Source organism: Poecilia formosa, unplaced genomic scaffold (genome assembly GCF_000485575.1).
Source record: "Poecilia formosa unplaced genomic scaffold, Poecilia_formosa-5.1.2 Scaffold61, whole genome shotgun sequence".
In the NCBI taxonomy this organism is placed as follows: Eukaryota; Metazoa; Chordata; class Actinopteri; order Cyprinodontiformes; family Poeciliidae; genus Poecilia; species Poecilia formosa.
This window is the reverse complement of record NW_006800000.1, coordinates 234,888-256,366: the sequence shown is the minus strand read 5'-3', so window position 1 is coordinate 256,366 and position 21,479 is coordinate 234,888. Positions and strand designations below refer to the sequence as shown.

At 38.8% G+C, this 21,479-nt stretch overlaps 1 protein-coding gene across 2 annotated transcripts in view; it reads right to left on the bottom strand.

Moving 5' to 3' along the window:
* igdcc3 (immunoglobulin superfamily, DCC subclass, member 3) overlaps window positions 1–21,479 on the bottom strand; it is a 60,080-nt gene that overhangs the window by 6,758 nt on the left and 31,843 nt on the right. For both annotated transcript variants that reach the window (XM_007554016.2, XM_007554017.2), the window contains exons 3-8: window positions 19,543–19,687; window positions 19,326–19,456; window positions 18,606–18,743; window positions 15,231–15,389; window positions 9,517–9,682; window positions 551–798 (exon numbers count right to left, since the gene is read on the bottom strand). In XM_007554016.2, the coding sequence (XP_007554078.2) occupies window positions 551–798; window positions 9,517–9,682; window positions 15,231–15,389; window positions 18,606–18,743; window positions 19,326–19,456; window positions 19,543–19,687 (987 nt within the window). The remainder of the gene's footprint in view (window positions 1–550; window positions 799–9,516; window positions 9,683–15,230; window positions 15,390–18,605; window positions 18,744–19,325; window positions 19,457–19,542; window positions 19,688–21,479) is intronic.

The window sequence follows — 21,479 nt, the reverse complement described above, 5'->3', positions numbered from 1 at the left end:
CACTCAGTCTTCGCCTTCACTTTGAATGCAAAAATAAAGACAAAACAAGCCAAGTAGGCTTTGGCAAGAGATGCATTCAGACTCAGTTTTATGTATATTTAGTGCTTTTTGTTGAAACGCCTGTGAAGAGAAGATCTCCTCTGCTGAATCTCTTACATATGTTAAGACACATTATATGTTCTTTGTTGTAGCCCAAGGTGCAATTGCATTCACTGTGCTGAAAATATGCTGCCACATGGGTGCTAAAGCTCATCTGGATTGTTATCAGTGTTTCCCGAATTTGTCTAAAACTACTTAAAGCTCTAAATTTGAAATCAGATCACACAGTAAGTAATAGCTACTCTCAGAGTAAACAGAACTGTCAGCGTGAGCCTAGAGAAAAATAAATACAAAACAAAACAAAAAAAAATCTGGATTTGTCTAGTTTGCATCCTTTCATTGGGGGATTCTCGGTGTCAAATCTTCATGTTGTGAGACTTGGAAAAATATTTCTTAAAAACAGCAACAGAGGTGTCAACATACATTTCTAGTTTCAGTCCAGAAGCCCTACCTGATGTCTTGCGAATGTGCAGCACATATCCGATGATGTCCTGAGTGTTCTGGTTGGGCTCCTTCCAGGACACCTGAATGGTGGTGGGGGAGAGGGCCTCGGCCTGCACCTGGGTGGGCTCGCCAGGCAGTCCATCCGCCCACAGCACGGTGAGCCGAGCGCTGGCCTGAGTGGAGCCAGCGTTGTTCTCAGCGATGCACTGGTAGATGGCCTCATCCTCCTGGCTGATGCTGTAGATCGTCAGGGTGCTTTGAGAGCAGTGGAGGCAGCAGGAGGAGGAGGAAGAGCGAACAGAGACAAAAAGAAGATGGAAGAGTTGAGTTTCTAAAACTGAAAACTAACACCACAGTACTTTCACAAGTATTCAACATTGTGTATTAACTGCTTTCTGTACACGGACTAAATATTCCCACCCTTGAACACTTTGAAATGGTGCAATAACAAATTAATTTTCCAACACAAAGACATGTATACTGGATGTGTCAGAAAAAGCATACATGGTTTAATGAATGCGTGCCATACATTAAAGTTTTTCTATCAGCTTTGCATATTTAGATATTGACATTTTTGTAAAAAAAAAAAAAAAAAAAAGATATAACTAAATCAGATTGAATGGAGAACTCGCATAAATAACAGTTTAAGACTTTCCACTGATTACCATTTGGATTTTGATTGGGACATTCTAACATAATATGCTCTATTTTAAAGTTTAAAAAAATGTATCAATCACTTGTCTGGTGTGTTCATTTATTTTTTTATGCTAATATGGGAGAAACTTTTTTTTCCACAGATGCTAGATGTTAAGTATGTACTAATTATGTGAATTCTTGAAGGCAGTTAGTTGGACTGGTTCTCATTTAGAGGCACCAGAGAAAACCGGATCCGAAATCAAATGAATGCCACAGCTTTCTTTTTAATTCTATTTGAAATTCAGTGTTTGAATACATGTATCTTCACCGTAATTAAAAAAGTATAATTGTCATTCTAATTTAAAATTCGGCACCACTGATGGTAGCTCTAAGACACTAATTCCTAATTAGACACAATGAAGTTTGTGAATGTAAAAAAAAAAAAAAAAAGTAAGTGGTGTATGAATATTTTCACATTCATACATTATTATATCACTATACAGTATATTATACATTTATACTGTATGTTATTTGCAAAACATCAACCTTTTGAACGTTAACTTGCAAACACACTATTTCAGTGTCACAACAGCACAATCGCAGTGTCTGCTGCCTGGTGGCAGCCGTGATAAATAAATGACGTTGGGGTACATGAGGACAAATTTCCAGGTGAGTCAGAACGCGGACCACTGAGGTGTGGACCATTTAAATCTATCATGTTGATGTAACGCCGCCGATGGCAGAAATGTCACCTAACCTTGTGGAATCACTCAGTGTTGGTGTGCATGCGTTCAAGAGTTATGGCACTGTATGTCATGTATGCTGCGCTCTGAACAATTTGGTGGCTCCTTGCTGGGGGAAAAAAAAAAATGAAAGCACTGTTATATTGTCCTGTGTTATGGGCATTTATTAGGTTCGTGATTACTCTAAAACATGTGAAACAGAGGGAAAAAAGTTTGTGGCGGAAACTGTGATACAGCATTGCATGTTAAAACTGGCTGGTCACAGCACAGCTCAGATGTTATGAAACAGTGGATAATTTAATAAATGTCCAAAACTAAAGATGTCTGCATTTAAGCAAATGGACTTAAATCTATTTGCATCATGTCTTGGGGAGAAAGTAGAGGATACAACATAAAATGTAAATGGGACATTATTTCTGTCAAGCGCACAAAGCCTGGTGCTCTGCTGAGTGAGAGCAAAGAGATTTGTGACACAAATTCCTGCATGACAGACAGCAGAGGAATGCACGGACCGTCCTCACTCATGCAAACCGCATACGTCGTGTCCTGAAACTCCCCTAGGATCCAATACACCCATTTCAGGGTTTCAAAAAATGTAATTTTCCTGCATCAGTAAAACCTTTCATCTGCCTGCGCACACATGTGAATTCATGTACCTATAGATACGGACGCACACACACACGCATATATGCCCCCCACTCTCTACTGCACTGCTGCCACTCACTGCTCTTTGTCCTCGTGGTTCTATCTCTGCTTGGTTGCCTTCCCACTCACATGGCAGATATCTTCTTAAAGAAAACATATAAGGCAGCTTTGTATGCGATTGTGCATGGATATGCACAATATATATTCGCTTATGTGTGGAGGTTTTAAGACAAGAACACACACATGTATTGAAACATTTTCAACACTATGGAGGTGAGGGTAACCTATGATTTTATACGTTTCTTTTCTCTATTTTAAGCCAAGACTATTTTATTTATTCTTTAATATATGGAAGAACAAACTCACAAAGCACAAGCAGCGACAAGCGAAAGAGTGAGCTATGTAGAAGTGCTATTGAAATAAAGCTGATGTCAAGAACCCCCCCGACTGTGACATTTTAAAGAGATTAACAGGACTTTTCTTTTTTATTTAGGTTCTGCTGTGCATTAAGTTTAAACAGGAAAAGTGACCGGCACATGATTTCAACCTCTCAGAGTACGTCCCTAATCTGTCACCTGCTGTTTGTGAGAGCCTGCCAAGCTAAATGTCATCTCCCTTTGATGGACGAGATTCATCCTTGGAGTGTTGAAGCAAAATTTATCAAGACGCCACCAACTTCCACCAAGGAACAGCAAGTAATTTATGGAAAGAACAGCATGTCAGCCTGGAGGGTTAAATTTCAACACCTCCTGGATCCGGAAAATGGGGCATAAGGAAAAAAAGAAAAAAAAAAAAGTGGCATCTCAGGACTCAATAGTGGCGTATGGTTCAGTTTCTGGGTCAGTACGCAGAATTAAATCATTCCATTTCCTTTTCAAAATAGATGTGCTGGGATACAGCTATGTGCGGCAGAATAGGCTGCGAGGTGGAACAGCCATTATTCCACCCAGCCTGCCAGGTGGATTCAATCTGTATCGTTATCAGGTCAATAAGGTCCAACCAATCTCACCTCTGACCCTGAAGGTGGCTGTACGCCAGGCCTCAGCTTGCCAATCAACCATTATATTTGTGACAGCCTTTCATATTTGCGATGGATAGAGTGTTAGATGGCAGTCAGTCTGACCAGATGCCAGAGAAGCAGGAAAAATAAGGAGGCCCCTCGGGAAGCACCACCGGTGCCACCGGGGCTTGATGGGCCCCCTGTGTGTGCGAAAGGAAGTGGAGGGAGACGAGGGGGGATTTTCTGATTGTTGACAAGGTACAGTAACATTCAAAAGTGTGTGACAAGCCACAGACGTGTGATCATATCCTGCTGAAGTGTAGCTCAGAAGTGGTGTTGAACACTTTTTTACTGTGACATGAAAGTTTAAGTAGAAATGAACAAACGACAAAAATATGTTAGAGTACAAGTTGGTACAATAGTGCGCTTGATTTGTGTCGAGAATCTGGGAATGGCATTACACATGCATGTCAGAAAACTAGTGCTAGTGGCAGACTGTTTATGTTATTGGGGGTAATTTAGATTACCAGTAGAAGCCAACATCATTGTATTTGTCTTCACTCCAAAGGAACATGTCAAAAAAAAATAGAGGGAATGCTGTTTATACCTGCAACCTGCACTACATTTTGTATGTGCAGAGGGCATATTGGATACCAACTCAGGAATGCTGGGTAATTTCCAACTTTCCCAGTTAATATTCAAACTTTGGGGATGTCGTTCTTGTATTCCTAACAGGAAATTCAGAAAATCTGACTTTGTTTTTAGTGGAAAGGAAATGCACCATAATTTAATAAAAAAAATAATAATAAAAAACACTTCTGTTCGTATTTATGGATGAGTCTGTGTTCATGTAATCAAATTGCATTACAAACACTTGTGAAAAAAGAAGCATAAGAAAGGAACGATTTTAAATATCAATTTTACAGAATTCTGAACCAAATCAGTACATTTATTTATTTATACATCATGAGGAAAACAATGTGAAACTAAAAATAAACCACATAGCACAAGAAAGAAAGGCAAGAAAAAAATGCATCTTTAAAATAATAAAAGACAAGACACCACAATCACACTCAAAAAACAAATAAAATTAATAAGCTGGAGCCCAAATGTCTATTTGTGTCACCTGAACAAATGACATATTATCAATAAAGCAAGCTGTAATCCATAAATATACTTCTTAGCTTCAAAGCTTCCTCTAAAACTTGTTATCATGCTACACATTTTTTATTCCCGATTAAGTTCGGTACATAACTTAACTTCCAAAACTGAAACACATCTGTGTTTTATGGTAGTTCTCATGGTCCTCTCGAGACACAACTCAATGAAGGTCGCTTTGCAATTTAAATGATTATTCCAATCACACAGTTCACATTGATATGCAACATTAGACCCTGGATGTACACAATGTGCGAGGGACAAAAGGAAGAAAGGCGAAAGAGAAGAAAGGATATGGGAGGCGTAAGACTGGAATTCAGGCTGTTCGCTTGTTGTGAGCGCCCTAAACCAAGCTGTCCTGTCCTGACAAGCTGACAGCATCATTTACTCATCAGTTTGAGGTCACTTCACAGATTGACGGATGAGGCAGCGGGTCAGGGTGGAGGGGGAGCTGACAGTGGGGTTTTAGGATCTGTTGTTCAGCTGCTTAGTCCATGTTTACCCTCTGTTGTTTCCGAGCAGCGCCCCATCAAAAGGCAGTGGGGCCGTTCTGGATTCAGCGAGAGTGAAAAGGAGGAAAATATGGGGACAAAGAGAGAACAGGAGGAAGAGGTGTGGATGGAGGGGGAAGGGAGGCGGAGCTGCCTGCGCATTAAGAGGAGGGAAGGACCAAAGGATATGACTGATTATAGGCAGGTCAGAGGTCAAGGCCAATGCCCAGGCCTCGTCTCCAGATATAATGGGGCAGGAAGAAATGCATGGGGTGAAGAGAGAGAAAACACAACCCTCCAAAAAGCAGGCAAAAGTAGAAAAGAAGGGAAACGAACTTTGAGACCATTTCAACTACAAATTTCCACATCAGCGTGGACGGCTGTTCTCTCAGATGTCGGCCGTTAATTAAATTAAAGAGCACGCCGCTCACACGCTCACTTGGAACAAGTTACACATTAATCATTTCCTGTCATCGGCCACAGTTTCACTTTAAGACAATGCCGGCTGAGCTTTCATATCGTTGTGCCGTCTGATGAGAGATCACAGCGTGTGCGTATTGGCTGATCATGCGTTGCTGCTTTGCAGACATGAGGATGAGGTAAACCCTCATATGCATAATTAGCAACAGCTTTAACAGAGGCTTTGAGGAAACGTGTTTCACAGGAGCCTGGTCAGTCGGGGCTGGTAATGAAAGGCCTTACAAAGCAGCGTGTCTGTTTGTGCTTAGGAGAGTGTGCTGCTGCGTGTGACAGAGTCTTTTGAGGCGTGACGATTCACCATGAGCGCCAAGTCGACTCTTCTGTCCTGTCATTCAGCCAGCTTCACTCCCTCCGTTTCTCGGTGTGTGGATTATGCATTCAGATGAGGGGTAAAGGTCAGCATGATAGTGAATTTTTATGTTTTATTATGCACATGTGTGAAATGAATGAGGCTATGCACCACCGTATATTTGTGCAAATATACGCGCTTGCTTGCTTTTTTTTTTTAAATTTTGATTAATGCACATGCAAACGCGCGAGTGAATTAAACGTACAATCGATTCTGCTTCCAATTTGCACTTGAAGGTCAGAGTCATGGGAAATGGCAAAGAGGAGAAGTCTTTCTATATGCATGCACACAATCGCATGGTAATGTGAGCCACACCACCTTAATCAAAATCTTTCTACAGGGGCTTTTGTACTGTATATCCTCTAATCCTCCACCATCAGCCATAATATGAGTACATAAACACATGAATATACACATGGAGCCGCGTGCAGCTCTTGAATTTATTTACATGTCATTACTTCCGATTTGGGTGCCACTGGAAGGTAACTTGTGCCTGATCTAATTTGATATTTTTTGATTTCTAAAACATTTGACTTCAGATGAAACTCTACAAGCTTTCCAACAACGTTGGTTAAATGTAAAATTTACCGAAGGCCCCACTGCTAGGCAGAGTAACAAACATTTTAGTATTAATGCCTTTATACAAATTTTTGCTGTGTGGCTAAAACTGATTGAAAACATAATCAAATGTTACTAATGAGAAGATTGGCTTTCACTGACAATAATTTAACTATTAAAGAAACAATAACTGTAAGAACGAAATGTTCAGCATTTTAACAGTCGGTGTGAGCTATTGCAGAAATGCAACATCGTTCACCCGTCGTTAAAAGCTTTGGTCTTTAATGGAACTTATTCTTTATTCGTTTTGAACTTGAAGCTGTTCTTCAACATGCCTTTACAAAAGTTGTACAAAGTGGAGAATCAAAGCACAATTCATACCATCCACAACTGTGACGCAGAGATGTTCGCAAGTATTTTTTTCAAAATCTGAGTCAATTTTAAAGACGTGGAGGCAAGTCCAAGAAGTCGAGACAAAACCGACTGAGCTGAACAGTCGGTTCAGCTCATATGCAGAATCATAACTCTGCATATGATTCCAAAGCTGGACTGTTTGTCTTTAGGTCTAAAATACCAATAATTATATCCCACTGTTTTAATCTTTACTAACAGACATCTTTTAATCTTTTAACATTTATTTCACCATCCAAAACAAACCGATAAAGGTTGCTTCATGTTATTTTGAAAAATGATCAAATGTAACATTTCCCCCCATTAAAAATAGAAGTCAGCATTTATGCTCTAAGAAAAATAATAGAACCAGTGTTTTAGGAGTTACCTTAAGATAAATCAGGTGCACATCCAATTAAATTAAATGTTGAGAATTAACCAGTCAGGAGCTGACAGCGTCAAGACCTCAGCATCTCAACATTCACGGCTGCTTAAAGATTTAGCAATATTGATATTATAAAGATCTACGTTTGAAGAAAATAGCAAAAAATGAATAAATACCGATTTCCACCAACAAGGGTTCAAATAAACATTTAGCTTGGTGTTAATTTCAGTTTGGTTCATTCAGAGTATTTCTGCAGACAACAATTTATCTCCCAGGACGCGAGCGCAATCCTCCGAACAGCTTTAAACACCTTCACATCTGCATTATTGCACCCAGCTGTGAAAAAGAATGACGTTGTTTCATGTTCTTTCCACCCACTGTGCAGTTCAGTGACACAGTCTTAAGATGCTCTTGAAGCTGCTCTGTTCTCCACACGCCTGATTGCATTTCTTGGCCACCTAGCTGAGTTTATGGGCTCATTAGCTAATGGTGGGGCTCAAGCTGAGGTCTGCCTCTGTACCCAATCACAGAGTTCAGTTTGTGATGCATGGGATTCATATTACAGCGGGTCATCTGTAACGGAGGGACGAGGAAACGAAGTGACGCTCCGACTACTCATTCCATCTTTCAGGTCTCTCTTCCTCTTTGCCCATTTGTTCTTCCTGCAGACTCATCGTTTCTCCCTGAAGTGCTCGTTCATTTCCACCCTTTTTAATTCAACATTTCAGTCGGGCTTCTCATCCATTCCTTTCCTGTTCTCTTTCTGCCTTTAGCATTCTCTCATTCCATCTGTCTCGCTAATACAGGCTAGTAGATGCAAGTAGGAGTGGAGAAATGAATGTGAGCAATGGGTATGTCTGCTCTTTTCACTCACTGCAGCGAAGTGTAAGCATTGATTTTTTTTTTCTCCAGCATATTTCATTCAATACATTTACTTCATTCTTCTTTCATGAAAAATAATGATGTACTTGGATAACTGTGGCCAGGGTCAACTGGGAAAATTGAACTTTGGATGTGCCTTAATCCATAAAAAACAAAAAAACAAAACCTTGCATCAAAAGCTCGTTTTAAAATGGGATTTTGACCCATATTCATGTAGACAAAGTTCAGTTTTCAACCATCTCACAAGAGGATTAGGGGAAGGATGGAAACAATGCACACATAAAAAGATTCAAACCACATGCGTAAAAGGAGTAGGACAGGGAGCATTTGTCCACTAAATGAGAAGTTATTAAATACAACATATTTAAAAAAAAAATCTCGCAGGCATTTATCAAATTCCAGATTTCCTAAGTTCACTGTGGGGTGGATGGGGAGGCGACGGAGCCCTTCATCGCAGTAAGCAGACGGGGTGCAACGGGTCCAGCGCAACAGGACCAAAACAGAGACAAATTGATCAAACACCCACACAGGCAAATTGTCCACTAAGGTCAACTCAGAATTGTAAATCATCCTAAAATGCAGAATTTTCTCATAAACGTCTAAAAAGTGGCTTAATTTTAACTACAAATGCTGGTATATATTCCAGTAAGGATTGGAGTTTGCCAGTAGATGGTACCGATTGTTTTTTTTGCTTGTTTTTTTTTAAACCATCAAATATCTACTTAATTATCTATAAGCTTGTATACATGCCTTCTCAATAAGTGAGAAATGGGAGTGGCTCCAACCCTCCTGTGACCCTGGAGCATAAAGTGAGTATCACAAAAGAAGAAATCAATGAATTGCACAGCCTGTTTAGTTTTTCCCATCCTGCGTAGTTGGTACTCTGTAACCGTAGTAGCATCCAGATGGAGCCTTGAATACACACTGTAGTTGATAAACACATCTCACTTAGGCATAAACCTCGAGGCCCATCAAGTTGAAAGTGGCGTTTGGCATCAGGATGTTCACGGGATTTTATAAGAAGTATTTGGTTTTAATCAGATTATTAGAATGTTTTTCTGAGTAAAGAACTCAATCTTTACTTTTTGCATAAAATGTTTTGCTCCCACGTTAAATGGCGAATTATTGGGTTGTTCGCAGAAAAAGATTCAGCCTATGTAAACTGGAAATCAATTGTTTCAAACAATTCCAACATTTTATGCACGCAGCATTTTATAAACGGAGACCCATAAATGCAGAGGGTAATATTCTTCTACCTGTTGTTGTTCCTGAGCTTAACATGCCCCCCTGGCTCCAGGACCTGCCCGTTCTTCAGCCAGGTGAGCTGAGGCTCAGGCTCACCCTGCACTTGGCAGGTGAAGATCGCCGTGGTGCCAACTGGTCGAGCGATGGACTGCGGCGGCTGAACAAACTCTGCCGGAGCTGAAAGAGAAACGGAGAACGTGATCAGACAACGTCGCTCCTTCAACCCTACACGTCGCTGGGATGCGAACCTGCCAGATACTTCAAATATTATGATTTTAAAGACTCGGTCCTGAGGTGTCAACATAGCAATGGAAGAGAGAGTAGGTGTGAGAAAAATATAAGTGCCTAGGGTGTAGGAGTGAGGTGTAAATACTGGCTTAAATCTATAATTCAGGCAAGGGTCAATTACCTTGATTATGAAAGACAAAGGATCGATGCTCTAATAGGTAAATAAAAAGGACTGGAGGGAGGTAAACAGAAGGGTAAAAGAAGGAAAGTAAGACAATGTAAAACCTGCTTCACAACATTTCTAATTTGTTTTAAATTCTTCACATAGCTAGTCTGCTACTAATAATCTTTTTTTTTCAGTTATTTACATACTAAATTTACATATTGTTTCATTTAATTCATTTTAATGTTTATTTATTTCTGTTGTCTCCTGCAGAAATGCAGCTCCCAGTCTGTTCAATCATATCAAAGATTCATTAAACCTAATTATTTATGCATGAATGAACACAGACAACATTATGCTAATCATACATTTGTGAATCAACAGCTTAGTTTGATCAGAGATCCAACAGCTTCTTATTTTTATTAGTATTTTAAAAAATAAATAAATAAAAGTAATATCTTTAATGTTGCTCATAATGCAGCCTCTTACGTTCTATTACATTTGTGTTAATATGTATGGCTAACTCATAATTTTATTTATTTGTCTAGCGGTTTATCCAAGCTAATAGCTTAAATTTGGATCTGTTGTGACAGATTGTTAAGATATATGGCAAAGGAAGAGATATAGATGACTTTGGATATGAAGTCTATGTTGGAACCATATGGGCTAAAGGAGTCAGAGGAGAATGGTTTGGGAGAGGGAACAGGAGCTCAAATAACCATTTGTTACAACCAGAATGTGGAATGCCATCTCCAAACGTCGGACCTTGAAGCAGATGGTTTGAGACAGTAGGAGACCACACAGACTGCCAGTGCTGTCAGCAAATAACAGAAAACTGAGGATGCAAATCGCACAGGCTCGTTAAAATTGGATGATAATAGATTTGAAAAAAATGAGCGACATGACTGCAATTGTCTACACTTTGACCAGATCTTAATTTGTATTTTGGAAACGCAGCCCTCATATCTACATTGACTCAGTGCAACACAATACAAGTAAAGGTCTACCTAATAAAGTTGTATGTGTACAAATATTTTCAATTGCAGCTGGAACGGTTTAAACCTATAGCTGCCTTTAAGTTAATAACTAGGTTTCTTTGTGATAAAAACCCGGCCAGGGGACAAAAACAAATACACATATTTTGCAAAAGGATATCTTTAAGGTTTATACCCCACTGTTGACAGGATAATGAAATAGCAATATTAAAGTGCTATTTCATATTTTAGTGGTTTTATGCAGACTTATGGGCACTGCTGGCTAATAATTTCTCTGACTGATCTAACGAGGTTTTGCCTGTGTGCCTTTGCTCTTGTTAGATAATATGAGTAGCTTGGGGCTAGCGTTAAGTCTCACTGGGGTCGGAAAATAATAAAAATGCCCATGACAAGGCGAGTTTACAACATGGCATATTCTGCAGAAGTTACAACAGCTGTAAACCGTGGACAGGAATGACGGCTAAATTAGTCTGGGAGAACTGCTGGCACAGAAAAAAAAAAAAAAAGTTTACCTTGGTACTAGCTAATATATCAATGTACACAAATAAATATTCAAATAAACTCCCAGAGTGAGTCTTCACACATCACAGAAGCTCTGGGTTTATGCAGATGGATAGTTATACATATCATTGTGTAAGCAAACATGTCTTATGGAGAGCATTGTTTTGGATTTTTTTCTGCTTTTAGCATTTTCATGACTGTTGAGCGCGTCTTGTTTTCACTACCATGATTGCATTGTACCTTAGTAAAAACAAATGGGGATCAGCAATGCTTTCTGCTTTAGTCGTGCTCAAAGTTCTGTGATGAAACAAACTTGCCAATAAAAAACAACCAAAAAAAACCCATTTTATTTTCTCTTAAGTTATTGAGTAAAGTAAATCCCCCGAGAAAAAGGCTGTTCTTCTTCCTCATTTTCTCTCTCCTATATTGTCAAAAACAAACAATAAAGAACAATACTGGTGCCATAAAAAAACAACAACAACAACTTAAAAACAAACTCTACATCCCAATAACTTCATGTTGATAAGGTTTTATATCTGTTCATTTTTATCTACAGCTTTCAATTAGCCTTGTAATATTTAACTTACTGTTTACTTTTTTATTAAAATATATTATTGTAATGAATTTCTCTCTATAGTGTGTCGGCAGGAAATCATTCAACATGCTTGTGTTTTTCTATACAATTTTAAAAGAAAAATCACATTAAAAGTAGGCCTATTTATTGGGATGCTTTTGTACATGCAGCCTATGTTCAATCTCAAAACTGTAATACATTCAGCCACATAACTGACTCATTTTGACATTTTGTTTCTAAAGAAGATGAAACTATTCAACATGTTGGTGAGAACATAAACACCTGAGTTCAATGTTATGAAGAAGCATCTCTTTCAATAAACCTTTGCAATAAAGGAGCAGTAAGCCAAGGGAATAGTTGCATCAACATTTGGCATCAAATGACATATTGACAACAACGAAAGTATAGAACAGGAACAAAATAATTTGTTATATATATTAATATATTTGATATTGTTTTAGTTATTATTGTTTTCCTAGTATCTTGTTTTTCTTTGTCCACATTGTTTCGAGTTCCTCTTTGGTTTTCCTCCCTGCTGTTCAGCCTTTATTCTTGTTCCTATCCTCTAACACCAAACATTATCTGATGCTTTTCCACTCCTCCAATGAAAAAGCAAATGTGCCTCTGGGCAGTGAAATAAAGGAGAAAGCTGAGAGCGTAAGATGTTTCTTTCATTTATCTCTTTGTATCCAAGCCTTATAGTGCCTGTTTTTGTTTTTTTTTCCACTCTTGCAGTTTTTATTTTTATTTTTAAAGCTGACAAACTCAAAGGCAGAGATCACCGGGAGCACAGGATGATATTGATTTGCACCTCTAAAGGTGCGGGTCAAATCATCTGCACAAGTCATTTATCTTGCTCCTGCTTTTCACTGCTGGTCCCAACAGTTTGACTCCTCTTTGAGTCTGTTTTTGCACCAGAAAATTATCCTGATATAATTTCTCAAGACGTCTATTTCTTGACTTTGCAAATACCCTTGTCTGCATTACTCTAGTTTGATTTTTTTTTTTTACTGGTGAACTTGTGTTACAAATGGATAATTATTGAAAATCAGTTCCACGAATGTGTTAAATGGCTTATTTCCACAAAGTAATCGTCTAATTCCTCAAGGACATCCAGTAAGTATTGTTGTCTCATATGAAACAGCGGCAAAGACACACATTTTTCTGAAGTTAACAGAACCGCTTTGTTTTCACAAATCAATGACAAAAACCAAAGAAACTGACAGATAATTAACATCTATGGCTTTCAGATGTTGTCCCCAGCTAGGCCAGAGAGTGCCTTAGAGTTGACAGGCTGATGAAATGAAATATTGATTGGGATCAATACCACGATGGGCCGAAGCAAAGTGTGGTCTATTTGATCAATTTGTGAGCAAGGTAGAGGCTGACCGTTTCCTTCTTGGTGACAATTAATGCACAGGGCCACCATCCTTTTAGTTACAAACATCAATCTTTCACCTCTTACACCTTCGAGGCACTGTTATGTGAACAACTAACGCACACAGGGACGCTACTAACCAAAAATCTTTAGGTACATAAACAGGTCAGCTCCAAAGGGCTGAAGGCTCGCTATGCATCAGGATTAAGGATTTTAAAATGTTTCAAGTTTCTTGTGTGACAAATTAAAAACAAGCTCAGACACATCTATACAGTTCCACTACAGCTGTGTTGTTTGCAGCGTATTGTTACAATGTCACTTAAAGATGGCCTTGCTGCAGAGTCAAAAGGGATGAAACAAAAAATGTCTTTGCTGTCACTGCGTTAGATGCAGCGCAATGAGACGGCAGCCCTGGGTGATGAAAAGAAAAAAAACAAAACAATACAATAAAGAAAAAGGATAGGATGATATTAAGAATGAGAAAAATAGGCTTTTTATTATACATTTCATCACCAATCTACGCAGAAATTATAATACATAGATATTTTCTTTCTGTAATCGCTCACAAAGCCATTAATAGAAAGATTAATTGCAGGCACAATGTGTTTGCTTGGAGGACTGCTAACGGCAGATATTGCCTGGCTTGTTTCAAGAGACACAGAGAAAAAAAACAACACATTTTTGATTGGAAGATCAAACTACATGACCCCTTAAATAGATAAAATATTTCATTTTATGAGTAATTTGACTGCATATGTGGCTAATATTTAGAAAAATAGATAAGCATTCTTTTTGGATATTGTGAGAAAATATCTGTAGAAAAACATTGTAAGGGAAAAATAAGAACAGGTTGCAGAAGGAGAAGAATTGTATTTTTTTTTCTTGGCTATGGCAATAACAAAAATCTTTAATTAATTAATGCTTTTAAAAATAAAATTTGTTTAAAGAAAATGTCATTCTTTATACTTTTAATTTTTATGTTCACAGAATCCACATTTTTCTCTCTGAGCTCCCATCCATTCAAAGCCTTCGAGTCTCATTTGTAATCAGCCAGTGTCACGGCGCTTTCTGCGCCTTCAAATGAAGAGCAGTCTTTACTCTCACTATTTAAAAAAAAAAAAGCCATTTGCCATAAAAGATGTAATCAGACTTGCCTCCATAAATTTATTACTCTGCTTTTGATAGAATGCTCTCATTTAATGGCTAACACTATTAAAAGTTGCTCTTATCTCTATTCATTGTTTGAGTGATTACATACAGCTTCGCAGTATAATTTAGAGAAGTGACTTGTTCATGTCATACTGGAGATGTGATTACCTACTAAGCCCTTGTTAGTTAATGTTAATGGATTGATGGATGCTGCTAAACAATTACCCAGGTAGTTTATCATTTTTGCTCTGCCATTACTGAAGATTGTGCATCCTGACCTTTTGAGTAATTTAGCTTCGTTGAAGCTGCTCAGTATTTTTAATTTTATTTTTTAGCTTCTGAAATTCAGAAATTCATCCTAGGTGACAGCAACTGCTTCTGTACTTTTGGGAGAACATTAATTTAAGATATGCTTGCATTTTTCCCTTTGGGGTAGAGTTATGCAAAAACCATAAGTATCAGTATGAGAGAGATTGAAGCCACCCACTAGCTCAGAATTTAAATTAAAGAACACCTACATGAAGCACACTTGTCACACAGGTTTCCCATTTATCACGGTGGAGACACTGCCTCAGCTTAAGGCATAAAAGACTCTGCTAATGCCTTGGTAATCATGCAGCTTCATTCTGAGCTGTGCGGTATTCTGTGACCTCAGCTGTACCTGGGCACATGTAAAAAAAAAACAAAAAAAAAACAGGAATAACTAAAACGGAAAACGCTTTTTATTGAGAACTCACCTTGGACTACTAGTCGTCCTTGAGCAGTCCTGCGAACGCGCGTCCCCGGTTTGTTAGCAGCACAAACATAAACGCCAGAGTGCTGCACACCGACATCTGAGATCATCAGGTTTCCTGTTCCAAGCACCTGAATTCCCTCCACTCCGATGGGTCGGCCATCTGATCAGAGATGGTAGATAAAGGAGAGCAGTTCACAAAGACAAGAAGGCACTATGCGGGGCAGGTGTTACCCAGATATACCTTCATGTAGTGTCAGGGATTATCAGGAGTGTGTGTGCGTGTGTGTGTGTGAGGATTAGACAAGGTTTAAAAGCATGAGCAAGAACGAAACAAAATGCAAGAATACGACCACCAGCTGACAGTGAAAGTGCTATTTCTGTCCCTCAAGGATGCAGCTTTCACAGCGAGTGAGGTACAGCATTATAATGTGGAGATGGCGCTGATGCAACAGACGCAAGGAGGAAGGTCAGAGTGTTTACTTGATCCTTGAGTGCAGCGGTTTCCACTTGTTAATTTTTTCATGGTTACATGATTGGTTGAAACACTGTAGGACAAAGCTCTATTTGTATCACAATTCTGGAGTACTTGGGTTTTGCATTATGCTTATTTCCTTGTCATTTACTTTATTTAGATCTAGTCTTTTCAGCTCACCTCTTTGTATTTAGTTTTGTTTTGAATTTTTGTGCATTTGAGTTTGATTGGTGTTCAGCTTCCCAAACCTCCAGCTGTCCCTTGTCTCCTGATAGCTACACCTTTGTGGGGGTATAAATGCCTCTCAGTGTTTGTACTGGGTTCTCCTCATGAAAATCCTTAATTCCTAGGTTCTGGTTCCCCTGTGCTGCTCCCTGAGTTCTTTGTAAGTCGGAAAAAATAATGTTAAACCTTTTACTCGCTTTAAGAAGATCTCTGTGCCTTTGTTCTTTCACCTTCCCTAAAATGGGAAGGTTCTTTCACCTTCCCATTTAAAATCTGGTTAACAAATAAAGATCAACATTATATTTATAAGCTTATTTTTTTATGCCATCTTTTAAGTGGAGCTTGTGCAGATTTTCTTTTCCATTCATATTGTCTGAGGTTGCTCTAGATTAAATTTTCTACAGAAATTGCTTCCTTTTTTACCTATGAAAATATTTCAGATGCCACTTTGGGACAAGAAACTATAGGAGCACACTTGTAATCTTCTATTTCCTTACACAAGCCATAGCTGCCTTCCCATTCTGCTCTCACTGCAATTACGTGATAAGCTCACACTTTCCCCATGCCCCCTATCTGCAGCGCCAGGCCCAACAATGACTTCAATCTACCTCTGATATTAGCTGTGAGGCCAAGGGAGCATTCTAATCCCATCTATGACTTCCTCCTGCAGCCTGAATGATCTGATGTGCTAAAAGGCCAAGCGGCAAGGCCGGCTGATTGGTGCCGTGCTGGACACTTGACCAGGAAGGAGTCAAAGATTCAATGTGCTCTTTATTATGTTTTATGTCAATGTAGGTGAAAAGAAATGACCAATATGACATGCTATAATGGGACTGCTCCATTGTAGTTCTCAAACTGTATGTTCAAATTACTTGTAGGCAAGTCCAAATGTTTTTACTTTGTAAATAATGACCATATTCTTTAACCCTATTGTGAATAAGTACCACCAGGCAAGTTGACAATCATTGAAAATGACCCTCGGCTGCAATTCATTTAGATTTGAGTTTTTCAAAGATGCTTTTAATAAACAATGTCCCCCTTCACCAACTCAAAAAACAACAACAACAAGAAAACAAACAATCAAATGAACAAAATTCATTTCAGAAACAGTAACACATTTTTTTTTTGTTGGTTTTGTCTTGAAAAACAAATCAATATTTTACTCAAAACAAGTCATTAAAAATCACTAAATCGTATATTCTGTTAATTAATGTTTCTGTCAAACTCTTAAAAATCCTGAAAAAACTAAGGAAACTGCCAAGTTTAACATATACATTTAAAGAGTATTTCACTATTTCATGATACACAACAGTTCTGTGATTGTGTTCCGACAAACTTCCTCACTAAATATATTCAGGACACTTTTTGACAATTTATATTTTGTTCCCTGAGTTTGTGGGCTGTCTTCTCTGCTCCATCAAAGGGTTAAATTTGTTTTACAAAGCTGCTACAACATCCTAAAGCACACGGGGTTCTGTCAATCCGACTCGCCACAAAACCACCTCAGTAAACTCAAATCACGCCTGCTGAGCATCTGTGCTGAGACGGGAGTTTACAGAAACAGCAAACAAACGTTGGGGTCTTTCCTCTTTGTGTCAAAATCCTCTGGTTGAATAGTTTTGCTGATGCTGCGCTTTGTGATTACAGTTACAGTTTTTCTTAATTTTATGTGACCAATTCTGCCCATCCGTACATATTTTCTACACTGTTAACATCCTGACTGTAGTTTGGATTTGAGAAAGTCTGCTTTATTGATTTTTATCACCTAAGTCCAGAAAGAACTAACGATTCATTGGACCTTTTGTCTCAAGAGAAGCATTTTTGTTTTATTTGCACTGCGTGTATTCCTTTTTCCCTTCCCTTTACTCCACTTAATTACCTTCCCTCTGCCAACCACTAATTAATTTAGTGTCAGGAAAGAAAGAGCACAAGCTAGCAGGTGGTGCTGTTCAATGAATAGCAACAAACTAACTCTAGCATTAAGGAGTGACTGATGTGAAACTATCAGATTCGTTTTGCAGCCTATCCAAGTCTCCCTGCTATAATCTAATACACACAAATCCCATCGTGTTAGCATTTCATTCTGGCAGCATTGCGTAAGGCAATACTGTCAATCTGATTACGGCTGACTTCTTGGGAGGGGCAGAAATTTACATTTAGGATAGCAAATCAGATGGGATAATAGGTAAAAAAAAAAAAAAAAACAGATAAGAGGCTGAAAAATTGGCTGAGACAGACTTTGAGTGATAGTAAGGGTGAAAAAAACACGTAGGGAGGAGGAACTAATTGTATCTGGCTCAGCACCTCACTGCAATTACTCAGAGGCTCTCCTGCGCTTCGAAGAGAGGTTCAACTTCATGAGGAGATGAAGCACATATTTATCAGTACGGAGTCAAGCATAATGTTTAGCCCTGAGGCTTAATGTTGAGTCCCACTGCCTTGTGTATACACAATAGATTTACTGTCTGAAACGTATTCTGTGTACACATACGCGTCACACAGAGCGGGGCGACCGGGGATAAACAAACCCACCAGGACGTGGCCCCTTGCGGTTCAGCTGAATAAAATGTACTTCATCTTAGCAGATAATTCCTCAAAATAAAAAATAAAAATAAAAAAACATGCAGAATGCATCACTGCTGCAGCCTTTTCTGTGCTTTGATGAGGTATTGTTCTCACCTAATCTGCTCCAGGACACAATGGGGCGAGGATATCCCGTGGCAACACACTCCAGGATGGCGGTCTGGTGAACAGTGAGGGTAAGGTTCTCCGGGCCGACCAGAATCACAGGCTCTTTGTAAACAGACGACTGAGAGCCTGCAAGAAAAAGAGTAGAAGTTGGTATGGTTAAATTGCTTTTTTGTTAATTAGTTAAATATACTGTCACAATAATTTTCAGTAAGCCCATATTTCTGTATTAAAAATGTTTTCATTGGCCTGGTGCAGTTATTGTTTGTAGGTGGGAAAATCACCTTAATTAACAGAATAAAGTTTTGAAACCATATGTCTCTGTGATGAACGAAAGTAATTCACTTTGTGAATTTAATTACTGGAAAAACATGAACTTTTCAACAATATTTATGTGTACTGAATTATCACATAAATAATGTGATAATTCACATTATTTATGTGAATTATCACATGAATAATGTGATAATTATTACATATTATTTATGTGTAATAATTATCTAAATTATTAGATTGCTAAAAACAGTTTTAGCAATGTTTTTAGCAAATACATTGCTAAAAACGTCAATGTATTTCCCAAGAATCTTATGCAGTCCGTTAACACAATGCACACAAACAAAGGTGAAAGTACAATATGCTGCTTAATTAAGAGTTTTTATGGCGAGGGGAAGAAAACAGCACGTGAGAGACAAGTCTGCAAGTAATGACAACCTGAAACAGTCAGGAGAGCCTCTGCACTGTGTTTTACTCCAGCACTGTTGTGTGCCACGCAGCAGAACTTTCCGCTGTCCTCTTCACGCACTCCTGTGATTTGCAGAACGCCTGTCGGTAGCAGTGTATACCTACACGAGAGAAAGAGTCAGGTGAAGGACGTTGACAAAAAAGTAATACTGTTTGAAAGGCAACCTCAGGCCATGCTCAGCCCAACCTCTCATTTGTAGTGTCCACTGGGCGTCTGTCTTTTTCCCAGCTAATAACCGGCTCTGGCAGACCATGGATCTGGCACTGGAATCGAGCCACACCAGACTCTTCAGCATGCACCGACTCTGGCTGCACATGGAAGTCTGCCATAGCTGTGGAGAGTGAGGGGAGAACGGGATTTTAGGCCGTACTGTCATAAAACAGCTTCAGAGCGAAGATGCCTCTGTGATTACAGAGAGGAGCATGGAGTCCAGGAACAGATGGCGAGGTCCCCATTGAGTCCTGATATCAGTATTCTGTAGTCTGAGGCCACATAAAGATGTGGAAGCAACTGAAACCATAAGTCATTGATGCCAAATGTTATGTAAATCTGAATTAACAAAACAAACCTGGAAGAAAATGTAAAAAGTATTCAGAAAATACACAGAAAAAAGAAATAATCTATACACAGCGTTTACCAATGATAAAATCTTCCCTTTAAATTTACTGACTTTGTTACTGTTATCAATCTGTACTTAAAGAACAGACGCAGACATATGGATTTCCTGCCACATTTACTATGTGGGTCAACCTTTTATTCCCCCAGCTTTCTTTCAAATCGCTTGTCAATAAAGAAAAAGATACAAATACCATAATAACAAAACCAGTATCATTATCCCGAGTGAGAGCCTCATTCAGCTGCACTTCACATATCTACTCCCCACAGAACAAAAGCATAATCAGAGTTGGAGCAAGCAGTAAACTCAATTAGACAGAGGCCCACTCCTCTCTCTCAGTTCTCCCACCTGCTTCAACAGGAGCGGCCTCTTTTAAATGTCAGCCATAATTAACTTGGACGAAGGACGACTTATTTTAATGTAGTTACTGTATTACAACAGGAGCGTCCAGAACCCCTTATTATATCTTAACCTCTTGCTCCAACGTGGAGCCTACATTAATTTATTGGCCGCAAGAAGAGAAAGCAGAGAGCATTGCTATTTAATGTCTGAAAGCTTTAACGTCTTGTTTACTGTGTATGACCCAATCTCTTTTGTGCACTGTATTATAACAGTTTATGCTTTAACGCTAATAATTGATATTGACATTAACTTAACTATGGTGGTGTTATGTCATTTCAATTTAGAAGAGTTTGCATAAATGCTGAAGTGCAAACATAAAGGTCAGCAGTTGAAAGGAGACTAGTCAGGGAGAAGCAGTTCACATAAAGTAGCACACTTTAGAGCAGAGTGGCACCAGTGGTCTAGCAAAGTCTGACACCCTAATTATTTCATATGGCAGTTTAATGAGAAGAGTGGCATTCTGCAACACGACTTGACCTTAGGTCTCGCGATGGATGTCGGGAGCTCTAATGAAAATTAATTCAATGCAATCTTGTTTGTATAGCACCAACTTGTAAGATAAGTCATCTCGGGGCATTTTAGATAGCAGGGTCAGGACCTTGCTATATTACAGAGGAAAAACACAACAATTCCCTTTTGTGCAGTGCTTGGCAACAGTGAGGAGGGAAAAAAGCTGTCCTCTTATTTCAAACAAGGAGGAAACTTTAGCAGAACCAGACTCTGGGTGGGTGGCTGTCTGCCTGGAACGGCTAAGGTGAAGAGACAGTGGAGAGACAAAAGACTTGCAAACCTCTCTTTTGACTGCTCACTCCGTGCACTGTGGAGTTTTGACATAAAAGGAAGACATTTGAACAATTTTAGAACTATTTTGTTCAAAACATTTGACACTAAATTGATTATAGTCGAATTGTTCCCGGTGCAACATTTTTCAAATCTCCCTTATTTACTGTCAGTTTATATATTTATTTACTATTTTGAAAAAAATATATATTTATTCATCTCATTCAAAGATAGTGTCTTTTTCAGTTCTGCATGATGACAATATACTTGTCGACTTCAAAGCTAGAACAAAGTAAACAGCAGAGATAGTGGTAAACTATGTAAT